The sequence below is a fragment of the Anabrus simplex genome, chromosome 1 (assembly GCF_040414725.1).
Source record: "Anabrus simplex isolate iqAnaSimp1 chromosome 1, ASM4041472v1, whole genome shotgun sequence".
Taxonomy (NCBI): domain Eukaryota; kingdom Metazoa; phylum Arthropoda; class Insecta; order Orthoptera; family Tettigoniidae; genus Anabrus; species Anabrus simplex.
The window spans coordinates 1,586,149,162-1,586,163,182 of NC_090265.1; the positions used below are offsets into that span (position 1 = coordinate 1,586,149,162).

Consider the following 14,021-nt stretch of genomic DNA (forward strand, 5'->3'; position numbering starts at 1 on the left):
CTATTGCTATGAAAGAACGTGATGCATCCATCCGGGAAATTGCTACTCGTGTGGGATGAAGTGTGTTGGCAGTGCAATGGGTGTATACAGAATGGTTCACAGAAGGCCGTAGAACATGACGAGATGGGTCTGGTCGCACCACCCAGACCGCCCCCAGAGAAGATAGACACCTCACCCGAATGACATTGCAGGACAGATCTGCGTCCTCCTCGGCTTTTGCACAACAATGGAACAGTGTAACACATCATACACTCTCAGGAGTGACAGTCCGTTGCCGTTTATTACAGTCTGGGTTACCAGCACGTCATCCACTTCTCTGCCTACGTTTGACTAATGTGCATTAACATGCTAGACTGCAGTGGTATATAGAACGACTCCACTGGGGACAGGAATGGCAGCAGGTAGTGTTTTTGGACGAATCCAGGTTCTGTTTGTTTGAAAATGACGGCTCCATTTTGGTTTGCTGCTGACGGGCAGAGGCAGCACATTGACTGCATTCGCACAAGACACACAGCACAAACTCAAGGTCTTATGGTTTGGGTCCTATTGGGTACAACCACAAATCACAGTTGGTGTGTGTCCAGGGCACTGTAACCAGTTTGACCTACGTGAATGACATCCTGCGACCCGTAGCCATACCCATACAGGATGTCAGACTGTTGCCCTGGTCCACCCGATCACCGGACTTGTCGCCAATCAAAAACGTGCTGGATATGGTGAAATGACGGGTGCGGCGCTGTAACCCAATGCCAACCACCAAAGATGAACTGTGGAACCAGGTGAATGCAGCGTGGATGCCTCTACCCCAGTACGCCATCCACGTCTTATACGCATCGATGCCATAAGGCATGGAACAAGTTATCAGTGCTCATGGAGGACCCAGTGCCTACTAGGCATCAGGACACATCCTGAACCTAGGTGACTGAAATGCTAATCATTTCTGCAAAACGCACTTATGAACATGTCCTGTGAATATGAACTTCCTAATCTTTCAAGGTGTTCAGTTTTTTATGAACATGTGTGTACAATATCATTTTAGAAAAGTTAATGAAATATATCCTTTGATCTAATGAGCACAACAAACCCAGCAGTCTTCCCGTTCCCACAACCCAGCCCTGCCCATTACATCCTTCCCCCCTCCCCTCCCCTCTCCTAACAACTGCTCGCTATTCGAACCTAGTAGTCAACAGCTTTCACTCAATCCCACCAACACACGTGCCAGCACTTCGGGACCAGCAGAGGAGTAAGTCTTCCTCATAATTATTTGTTTCTCTATTCTTTCCCATTCTACAACTTTTGTAGTAATTCCCCCGTTTTTTCCACCTATGTGTTATACATCAAAAGAAAGGTCTCCATCTCAGGGTTACTAGAAAAATATTATTTATTTCATTAAATCCTTTATTTGTGTAAAACAGACATTTATTTTAATAATACGATGCCTGCAATGTTTAACCGACATATGGCTCTATGAAAGTTGTCTATGGTGATCTTTCTGTGTCAGCCTGATTGATGGTTCTGTGGAAGTTTTCTAAGTTACTCTGATAGATGGCTCTGTGAAATTGTGTTATTACCGGAATGTAAGTTGTTGCTCCATGTTGGTTCTAATAAACAAGAAACAGAAAGGAATCCGTCTCAAGATATTCACTATTTCAAAAAGTCCTTTATTTGACTCAAATAATTATTTATTCACAAAATACGATACTGTGGGTGTTTCATTTAACTGTATTTCCTGGTAGATGGCTGTGTAAGTCTGAATATGTGTCCGCGTGATCTGCTGATCTTTCAATGCCATGTTTCCTCGACTGCCACGGGAACGTGCTGTCCATGCACAATGTTAGCCATTTCATTACCCGCACACACAGCGCCATCGTACCCGTAAATGGGTATTCTCTCAGATGGTGGTTTTGTTCGTGGTTCCTTCAGTGCATACAACTAAATTCGCTTGCTTATCTCATAGTCCGCACCTAACAGAAACATAATTATTGATTCTGTTTGTCATTTTTAGTGGTAAAGAATACACTTATATGGTTGCATATTTTCTTCTTCGGACCAAATGAACTGCCGTTATTGGATAAACAAGGCTGCAGAGCCTTTATGGCACATTTTATCCACAGTGACATTAATGCACATTTGATTATTTCTTTGCAGCAAAAGCACCATTGCGTTAAATTTGGAGTGGAATGACGGAAGGACGTATTATCGATAACTGAATATTCTGTGTTTCTGTCCTATATGAGCTGTTTTCTTCTCGTGGTTACTTATTCCTTGATTGAATATCCTGCTACCTAGCAGAAAGCCAATTATGATTCTATTCTGTTGCTGACGAGTACATGTGCACGTGGCATGTGTGAACATGCATACAGTTTTCAATTTTCTTTTGTGAAAAGAGTTCTGGTCCTAGGAGAGGAAGCCCAAGAAGGTGTGGTGTTTTAGGACAAGGTAAACCCTACCTAGCATATGTTGTGACGTGTGTTTTTCTTTACACCGGGCGAGTTGGCCGTGTGGTTAGGGGCACGCGGCTGTGAGCTTGCATCCGGGAGATAGTGGGTTTGAATCCCACTGTCGGCAGCTCTGAGGATGGTTTTCCGTTGTTTCCCATTTTCACACCAAGCAAATGCTGGGGCTGTACCTTAATTAAGGCCACGGCCGCTTCCTTCCAACTCCTAGGCCTTTCCTATCCTATCGTCGCTATAAGACCTATCTGTGTCGGTGCGACGTTAAGCCACTAGCAAAAAAAAAAAATTTCTCTACCAACTAACAAAATACGTATCTATACCCATATGCTTACAATCTATATTTATGTTATTATGTATTTATTTGTTTGTTTTATTATGTATTTATTTGTTTGTTTATTTATTTATTAGTGCCACATACTATTCAAAATCTTAAATAAAATACTGAGATACTTAAAATAGTTAAAACTACGTAAATTAATATAATTGAAAGTAAATTTAAATAAATTACGGTACTAACTACATTAATATTAAAACTAATTCATATTAAAAACTCTTTAAAATTACTAATCCTCTGGCACGCACACATTCATACTTTAACCATTCAGTCAGCTGTCCTCAGCAGGTAGTCTCAGCAGGTGACCTTAAACTGTGATTTAAAAAGGATACTTTCTCTGACCTGAGCTGGCAGGGTATTCCATAATCTGGTGACAGTCACCACAAACGATCTATTAATTTTATTTGTGCAGTGCAGTGGAATAGAAAGAATGAATCTAGAATGTGTATTTAAGTTGTAAAATGATGATAGAAAGATAAATTTAGAAGAAATATACAGTGGCTGACTTTCAGCTACGACTCTAAACACCATCGTTAAAGTGTGTAGCTGCCGACGTTTATCAGACATCAGCCATGAGACAGCCTGATAGTATGGGGTGATATGAACATCGTACCCAATATTGTAAATAAATCGCATGCAGGAATTCAGTGCTCTTTGAAGTTTAAGTGTTTCTTCTCTCGTCATGTCAACTAAAACAACGCCACAATAATCGAGGATAGGGAGAATGAGTATCTGTATGAGTTTGGCCTGTAGCTCAAATGGAAATACATCCCTCTGCAGTTTAAGAGGGGAAAGAACTCAAAAAATAATTTTATGTATTTCTTTCATGTGATCAGACCAGTCAACTATTTCATTCATCATTACGCCAAGATTTGTAACCATTTTACTGTAGGGAATAATGTTACCATTCAGTAGGATAGGCGGGATTGCAACATTGTTTGAGCAGCTCAGTAATTTTCGTGATCCAATTATGATTGCCTGAGATTTTGTGTAGTTTAGTATAAGAGAGTTTTGTTGTGCATATACACTGAGTCGTTGGAGGTCATTGTTAATATCTTGTCTTGCAGTGTCAATATATTTGAAGATTGTCAGCATAGAGGTGGTGTATGTTATTTCCTGTCACAGATGGTATGTTATTGATATAAATACAGAAAATTACTGGCTCTGGAATAGTGCCCTGTGGGACAACAATAAGTTTCATTTTCCATTTAGAGGCTTTGTCATTTACTGTTACACGTTTACTCAAATAAAAACTAAAAACCTTAAGCGCAACCAGGTCAAAATTTAGCAGTTCCATTTTCTTCATCATAGTCTGAATTACTATAGTGTTAAAGGCGCTACTGAAGTCAAGAAGGATAAGTGTAGTGAGCAGTCATTGTACATAGCATTTCTAATGTCTTCAGTAACCTTCAAAAGCGCTGTCGCGGTACTGTGACCCTTCTTAAATCCAGATTGCAAAGGGTCCAAAAGAGCTTTTTTAGATATTCCAGAACTTGCTTGTATACTGAACGTTCGAAGGCTTTAGAAAGCGCAGGGAGTATGGACATAAGACGATAGTCAGAGGGTAATAATAATAATAATTTCGTGAGGCTATTTCTAGCCGAGTGCAGCCCTTGTAAGGCAGACCCTCCGGTGAGGGTGGGCGGCATCTGCCATGTGTAGGGAACTGCATGTTATTGTGGTGGAATATTGTGTTATGTGTGATGTGTGAGTTGCAGGGAAGTTGGGGACAGCACAAACACCCAGCCCCCAGGCGATTGGAATTAACCAATGAAAGTTAAAATCCCCTACCTGGCCGGGAATCGAACCCGGGACCCTCTGAACAGAAGGCCAGTACGCTGACCGTTCAGCCAACGAGTCGGACAGTCAGAGGGTGATTGTGGGTGTAAACCAGTGGTTCCTAACCTGGGGGCGATCGCCCCCAACTGGGCAATTTTGTTTATCAGGGAGGCAATAAATAACTGGGGGGGGGGTCTGATTTGAACACTTAACTTTATCCCAAGGACCGAAACACAACTGGCCCAATTTGAACAGCCTCAACATAGCCACCACTATGATTACAGAATCAGAGTTAGCCATAAGCAAAATGCCGGAAGATATGCAAAATGAAGTTAGAACCGATGTTAAAAGGAAACTGAGCAACATCCTCTCTAATTTAACCAACCCCACGAATGATCTCAATAATAAGGAAAAAATAGCTGAACAAAAGCACATATACGCCCTCAAAAAGAAAATCAAAGACAACAAACTCATTGTAACCAAAGCTGACAAAGGCAATGCTACAGTAATCATGGACAAAAAAGAATATATTAATAAAACAAAAAACTTTTTCACAGGTAGCTCCCTTTCTATAATAAAAAAAGACCCCACCCAAAAAATTCAAAGACTACTTAAACAAAGTCTTAAAAACACTTCATTTTAATTTACTGAACAGGAAAAATCCAAAGTCATACATATGAACCGAGGTCTCCCCACTGCTCTCTTCGCAAAATACACAAAGCCGGTGTTCCCATTTGCCCAATTATCAACTATAGACCAAGCCCCTTATACAAAATATCACAATTCATCCAAAGTTTCGTAAGAAAAAACTATCAAATTTTATCCAAAAAGTCTATTAAAAACCCATCGGAGCTAGCAGAAAAAAAACAGATCCAGTATGCAACCTGATTACTCGATCCTTTCTTTCGATATTGTGAATATGTACCCAAGCATACAAGTATCAAAATTAATTCCGATAATTAAAAACAATTTAAACAAAAACAGCCACTTAATAGACTAGAGATACAAGATTTTATCACAGTATTAAAACTAATTTTCAACAATAACTTTTTCACTTTTGACAATGTCATATACCAACAGGATGGTTTGGAAATGGGATCACCGGCCTCGGGCATCTTCGCAGAAATATACCTAGATTTCCTCGAATACACCGAAATTGACAAAGAATTTGAAAACGCATTCACTTCTGGGCCAGATATGTTGACGATGTTTTCGTAATCATGGACGAAAAATCAACGCTTCCGCCACCCTCCTAAGACTCAACAATATTGATCCTCATATCAAATTCACACTAGAATCTGAATCAAATAAAAAAAATTAACTTATCATTAGAAACTCAGATTCTTTCAGTTATAAAATATTCAGAAAACCTACTCAAACAGCCTCCACCATTCACCAAGATTCAGTACACCCCCAATCCCACAAACGAGCTACATACAGTAACCTAGTTCATCGAGCTTTTAGCATACCTATGTCCAAGAAAGAGCTAAAGAATGAACTTAACACAATCCGCGGTATTGCAAAATTCAACGGCTTCGGCAATCATTTTATAGAAAGAATAATCAATAAACACAAACATCGCTGTAAAACTACCCTCAAAAAAGAAATAACTAAACCTCTAACATTTTCCACCTTCACTTTCAACAATGATATTTACAAGTTAATCAATATCTTCAAGAAACAAGGCGTTAAAATAGCTTTCAAAACCAACAATAAAAACATGAATGTTTTACAGAATACTTCACATATCAACAAGACCAGCAGTTTTTTAAAATCAGGAGTTTATAGGATCAAATGCAATACCTGTGAAAAATCCTACATCGGGCGAACCAGAAGAAACTTCAATATAAGTTACCATGAGCACACTAACACAATAAAATACAATAAGTTTTCAGCTATCGGCCACACATGCAAGATTATAACCATAATTTTACCAATATCGAACAAAACATGGACATCCTTGAATTAGCAAATAAGGGTCCTTTACTCAACATAATGGAAAATTACTACATACACCTAGGCCAATATTTTAACGCCAATTACAATCTTAATGAAATCTCAGAGAAACCCAACATACTTTACGATTTATTTATCACTTTTCTCAGAAACAGTAATTCAGCCAACCAGAACTCAATCCTAAGTTTAATTAAAGGTACTTTTCCAAAATAATTACCCTTTCTCCCACACCCTTCAGCTCTGCCTTAAACCCCCCTTCCAACCCCTCCCCCCCCCCCACCTCATCCCCTCCCAAGCCACCTCCACTCTACCCAACCCGCATGCGCCTGCCCTCCTCCCCGCCCGTATTTCCCCTTCCGCCACTAGTCGCACACTATCAGCTAAACTACACACACCGCAGCGTGTGGTAAGTGTCCATTCACTTTGTGGTAATCTTTTCCTCTTTCCGTGTACTTTGCTTTTTACTGGCTTTTCTCAGTTTTAATAGGTCCAATATGTTTTCCGCTATGAACTGAGAATTCCACCCATTAATATCACCATGCGCAGTGTCTACTTTCTTCTCAACAAAAATTTAAAAAAACTTCACATTCTGCACAACAATCAACCATGCAGCCCATCAACGCGGCTTGGTTACTTAATACACCAATTGCCAAATTCTCCGCTTAAGCTGATACAGTGTATATTCGACTCTTCTTCTAGAGAGTATCAACTACACATTTTGTTACTCAGACATTGTACATACTTGCATATTTTTTAAAATATATGTGTCAGTTTACATTGTGTTCATTCTTATTGCCATAACACTCGATCCACAACCATTATGTATCACCAGGACTTACTGAATTCCATGAGTCTATAATTTTAACAACACAGAGCACCTTATTTGTACTTTTGTTCCAGAATTCTTAGCATGTATAATGTACTTGTATTAATTATTACTCACCTACATCACATGTAATATTTCATTTTCATTTGCAACATTTCAACCACACTTCATATTGTAAAATTATATCTTCATAAGACTCTTACTGCTAGAAAACATGTTTTAGGTTTTCGCCAAATATTGTGTATGTTTTAATATGGCTGATGATGACCCTGAGTAGGATGAAACTAGTCCTATGTAATGTACATATTGTAAATACAACTTAGTATTGAATAGGTGGGAAACTCTACTGTGCATTATTTATATATTATCTCAGTTCAATACGGACCAACAATATAAAGTTCATAACCCTTATTGATAGCTGTGTCGATGGATTGGAATAAGGAACAAGAACATTTAAAACGACTAATTGACGAAGTATTTAAAGGAGATGAAGAGGGCAAAGGAATCGGTGGACAGGCAAGTGAAAGTGAAGATGACTGTGTGTCAGAAAATGAGCTTAGCAAAAGATTTTTGCTGAACAATCATCGGCTTACTTTAGTCAGAACGATACGTAAGAATAAAAAAGATACTCCTCCTAGTTTTATACAACACAAAAACAGACCACAGTATTCAGTTAAATTTGCACCTGATAATCAAGGAACTCTGGTATCACACGTTCCGAGGAAAGGAAATACCGTGCTGCTCCTATCAACAATGCACCATGACGCAGCCATTGATGTAGAAACCGGTTACCGAGCTCGATAGCTGCAGTCGCTTAAGCGCGTCCAGTATTCGGGAGATAGTAGATTCGAACCCCACTGTCGGCAGCCCTGAAAATGGTTTTCCGTGGTTTCCCATTTTCACACCAGGCAAATACTGGGGCTGTACCTTAATTAAGGCCACGGCCGCTTCCTTCCAACTCCCAGACCTTTCCTGTCCCATCGTCGCCATAAGACCTATCTGTGTCGGTGCGACGTAAAGCAACTAGCAAAAAAAAAGAAACCGGTGACAAACATAAGCCGGAGATGAACACATTTTACAATGGCACAAAGCCTGGCGTTGATGTTGTTGATGAGCTTTGTGCAACATACAATGTTGTACGTGTGAGTAACCGCTGACCACTAACGGTATTTTATGCCAAGCTGAATGTAGCTGGCATAAATAGTCTAATTGTCTAACAATCAAAGAGACAAGCTTTTCTCAAGCAAATGTCTCAGGAAATGGTCCACGAACACATGAAAAGCCCAGCCGTAATGGAAAACCTTCTTCGTTGACTGAGGTTGAAGTTAGCTGGATATGTAGGCGTTGAAACTCCGATTACAGGACCCCCAGCTACAAAAGGCTGAACAAGATGTGGGTATTGCCCTTCCAGTGCTGACAGGAAGATGAAAACTGAGTGCAACAATTGTATGATATGTGGTCAACACACCACTCCCATGTGTCTCCAGTGTGCGATTATTGCTACCAGCCAGCCTGAATGAAAGGGCACATTTTGGACAGCTATGCATTCTTGAGGAGTACTGGTAACGATTTGTGAGTGATTGAAAACGTTTGAGACTTGTGCTATATATTAATGTGAATATTTTCTTTGAACTGTTGGTCCTAAGTGACTAAAATTTAAGATAAATACTTCCCTGCCAACATTAAGGCCTATTTTACTATTCATCAAATTATTGTAATTATTTTGCATGTTATATTGAATACATTTTTTAAAATCGCATTAAACGATATAGAATAGTTAATTAGAATAGTCCAGGTGCAAATTCATTTTGTACTTAATGCATGACGGCCAAAAATAGATTTTTAAAATCCGGATCAAATACACCCATACGCCAGTCTTCGCGCTATATTTCTTCACGCCAGTCCTCATTGGTTAATGGACTAATGGGCGAGAATTTCTTGTTCCAACAAGATAACGCACCGTGTCACAAGTCCAAGGCTACGTTAGCATGGTTTCAGAAACATGTCGAGGTCCTACCCTGGCCTGCTACTTCCCCCGACCTAAACCCGATAGAGAACTTGTGGAACTCCATGGCAGCCATGGTTCAGAAAAGAAAGCCCCAAAACAAGGAGGATATGAAGCATCAACTTGTTGAGCTCTGGCGTACTATTACCAGGGATCAGTGCCGAGCCCTGATTGACAGTATCCCACAACGTATTGATGCTTGCAGGAAGGCTCATGCTGACCACATTGACTAATATAGGGAATTCTGTGTAACATTTTCAAAACTTTTTGTAACTTCTTTCTAATAAAATTTTCTGTGTAATGTGCAAAAAGTAACTTTGGCTTGGTGTCCTTATACTTTCCTAAGCCACTGTATGGTAGAGTGTTGCCTCATAATCCCAAGCTTACCAGTTTTTGAAAAGTAGTAAAATATTTAAAAAAAATCTTGACTCTCCAGGTTATCATTAATGCGGTGCAATCAGTTTCACCAAACTAAATGTATTATAATTATTATGATCATCATCACTATGTATGTTACATCTTTACCTTATTTTGTTTATTTTCAGCCTGTTGATCATGACAATGCTTTCCTTTTCAGTTTTGTTGAAGGTGGTGCTAGTACATCAGCTGTTGGTGAAGGTGATGATGAATTTCATGATGCTCTTCGGCCAATTACTATGGAGGATCTTATGACTTCTTTAAATAAAATGAAGGAATCAAAACTTCATTGTGGTGTACTTCATATACCAAAATTAGACCTGGAATAATACCTTAATCCAATCATTGATGGGAAGTTGTGATTGCAGTGCTCATTTTGCATCAATTCTGTTGCGGTGGCATATCAGCCCAAAGAGAAAGTGAAAACAGTGTATAAATTATCTGACAAAGAAAGTAAATGTTATGAAGTTGTAATCTTCACTGAGCATTGTCTTTTAATGCAACTATGTTTCATGTATAGTGGGCAAGTAAGATAGCTTTAAAAATGTTGAAAGATTGCACGAATAGTCTGTTGAATGTTACAGTCAAGGTTCTTTATACCAAAGAAGAAACTTCTGGTTTTTTCTTTGTTTCCTCCATTGTACCTTCAATTTTTTAAATATATATATATATGATGATTATGATGTGCCTGTTTCTCCCATTTGGTGTCTGTTGAGCAAATAGTATTTTAAAGTGTTTATATGCTTTGAGGAATGCTGTGAAAGAAACTACAAGATTATTTTGATTTTTTCATCAAATTTCTTGCCATCAAACACTTTGTTATATTTATTATGCTTTACCTTTCAAGCCACCTCTGATGGTCATCCCTGAAATCATATTTCAGTTGATGCTGTATGTAATGTTTGAAAAGAGATACAAGGTGTATGTAAATGTTATCATGGGAGTGATCATAATATCATCTATGAAATATTACTTCTTGAAGATGTGTGGTCCTAGTAAGTGGTATATATTGTATCAAACCTCTTACTGTTACAGATTTCACCTCAAAAATTCTTAAATAGAACTGATAGATAAAATGAAACGGATGATGTTGGTTCACTCCTGTAATTTAGTCTCTGTACTGTGTACTGGATAGATGATGCAGCCTTTTCACAATGAAGAGCAATAAGACCACTTTTACAACAATATTACAATGTACAGTATATACTTAACATTTTTCTCTTATCCAACTTGGTGCTATTTTAATGTTCTCCCAGTGTTTCATGTATCCAATGTAGACTAGAGTTACTCTTATTGGTTCTCGCTGATACTGCACATTGTTGGAACAAATATGTCCTTTATATTTAGAAACTGACAGCTTATTACTTTGAATGAAATAATTTAGCAGCCTACTGAAGGACATAGATACCTGTATTGAATGCATGACATCTAGTTTAAAGTAATTTCCTTCCTTTTCCATACTTCTGAATTTTTACAAAATTATTTCCAGCTTGTCAGACTTTTGATGTTTTAATACTTTTTAACATTTGACAGTATAACCAGAGAGAAGGAACTTTTCTTTGATTCATCCTAACTTAATTTGACCCAGACAAAACTCATGAGCCCACATTCCTTTTGCTGGCTCTGTTGTTATATTGTTTTCCATTACTTCGTATTAATTCTACCCCCTTTTTGTTCTTTACGTCATCTTCACGGAGGTGTAAATTAAGCGTAGTAAAATATCCATCATAGTTCATTTTATTTGTTCTAACCTGCAATGGTACTGTGGATGTGGTATTCAGTGATCATGTACTGAAAATACATCATCAACGTAGTGCTGCCATCTTATGTACAGTATGCTCAGACCACCATCCCACCATTTCCTAACAAACTTAATTTCTCAAAAAATTCTTAAATGACGGCAGTTATTTCATTATTTGTTCATTTCTAGAAATTGTAAAAATGTATGGTGTGTGTGGTTTCTTTTTTGTTTTGTATTTGGTTAATTTTAAAAAATAGGATTAAACTCATGATTAAGAAGTGTATGTGCTACATTTCTTTTCCATACATCATGTGTAGAAAAGTTTAAAAAATCAGATACTTCCCTAATGTTGAAATGGATATTAATATGTCTTTCCATTTTCCCATAACTGTAACATATTTTCTCTTGTAATGAAAATGGTCTCTACTATTGATCTTCTACTTCTGAAACCAAACTGCTCTTGTTTGCATATCCTTCTTTCCTCTCCATCTTGGAGTAAACGTGTTGTCTCATAGTAGTATACCAACTGGTTTAGCCTTATGCTAGGTCAATTCTAGGGAAGGGGAATGACATGATATTGACATTGTTAAGTCCTGGACAATGCATATTGAACCCTTTATCCATGTAGCTTACGTGGAGAAGTAATTCGCCAGACTCAGTTGGTGACTTTATTGAGCTCTCTTAAGCTCTCTTATCTTCTCAGGGTTCTTCTGGTTCTTCATCACTTGCAGATAAGACTATGAGAACAGTTAAGATTCAAATTCTACTGTGAAATTAAAAGCTGGTAAAAGGTATATGTACTTTATTGAACTCAAGGAAAATCATTCAAATGAAGTTACATAACAGACTAAATAGACAAGTCACCAGGATTGAGGACCGCATTGATCCAAATTACTCTGTTAGTATTTCAAAGTCGCATAGCCATGTCATCTTATAACAGTGCCTGAAGGGCAAAGAATAAGAAGACCATTGTGAAAGAAACTCGCTTCCTCAGAACAACCACAATAGTAACCAGAAATGTGATGCGTCAACTTCAGTCGACAGCCGTGGGTGGTTCCTTGTGATTCTGAAAAGTGTAGCTCCCGAGACTCAAGCTCTAGCCTTTCTCTTAATTGTTAAGGCTGGTCACTAACTTAAACGTCAAACAAGATCATTTGGTGTCATCTGAGCCCTTAATCAAATCTGATTTACATCCGATGTCCTTACGTATTGACCTTCATGTACATTAAATTTAAGTTACCAGGGCTGTTGGCCAAAGGATAAGTTGAATTGGCTGATATTGGATTGAAGATCCCAAAATAATGTTAACTGCATCATCATGCAAAAAGAAATTAATTAATTAATGCTAAATGCATTTGACAACAATAAGACTCAAATAAAACAATTGAATGGGTGCTTGCAAAAACGGGCTAACCAACATTTTGTCAGAACATAGATAAATCAACTTTTGCAAATGTCAAAAAACAAAAATTATATCATAAAAATAATATTTGTTTCATTATTTAACTTGATGTAGTACCTTTAAGTTATCAATACCATATATTGGAACTGTATTAAAAATGAAAATTGCTTGGAAAAATAGGAATATAAAAAATGGAAGAAAATTTACTTCTGCGCTGACCTAGCTATAGTTAATAGTTTGCCTTAGATTCGTAACCAAACTTTATTTTATGATCATACAATACAAAACAGGTGTTGTATACAGTAAACTGGACATAAAGATGTCGGCCCCCGTGGTGTAGGGGTAGTGTGCCTGCCTCTCGCCTGGAGGCCCCAGGTTCGATTTCCGGCCAGGTCAGGGATTTTTCTCTCGACCTGAGGGCTGATTCAAGGTCCACTTAGCCTACATGATTAGAATTGAGGAACTATCTGACGGTGAGATGGCGGCCCCAGTCTCGGAAACCCAGAATAACGGCCGAGAGGATGCGTCGTGCTGACCACACAACCCCTCATAATCTGCAGGCCTTCGGGCTGAGTAGTGGTCACTGGGCAGGCCAGAGCCCTTCCAAGGGCATAAGTGCCGTGGGTATTTTTAGACATAAAGATGCTTCAGACTTATTTTGAAACATGACATAACTTTCCCTCATGGGACAATCATCAGTCATATGGGTCATATTCTAATGCATTGGAAAATGATTCCTCAGTCAACTCTTCGTCATTGCCAGCTGTCAGTTCTCTGTAATACTGGTGATATATTGCAGGGACATATTCAAGTAGCTAGGAAGTGATGGCCGACCACCATTACTGTTCCTTTTGTGAAGATCAACACAATCATATTCCTCAACAATGCCATATAAATATAAATAGTATGCCTGAAACTTTACTAATTAGTACTCTTTGCTTATTTACAGATACCATTCTCTTGGTTAATTTTTCTAGCAAAGGTTGAGTGCTCACAAACTTATCACTTGTCATTTTTACTACTTGAAATGGCTTTCTTAATCTAGCTCTTTTTACTAAATCCTTCCATTCATCTGGCACAAAAACACAAGAAACACCCACAGCCT

At 38.3% G+C, this 14,021-nt stretch overlaps 1 protein-coding gene across 1 annotated transcript in view; it reads left to right on the plus strand.

Moving 5' to 3' along the window:
- Positions 1-11,797, plus strand: part of nmd (no mitochondrial derivative) — a 264,121-nt gene extending 252,324 nt beyond the window's left edge. Inside the window, exon 7 of the mRNA XM_067138223.2 lies at positions 9,934-11,797. Within this exon, the coding sequence (XP_066994324.2) occupies positions 9,934-10,102 (169 nt within the window). The 3' untranslated portion in view covers positions 10,103-11,797. The remainder of the gene's footprint in view (positions 1-9,933) is intronic.
- Positions 11,798-14,021: the final 2,224 nt, after the last annotated feature.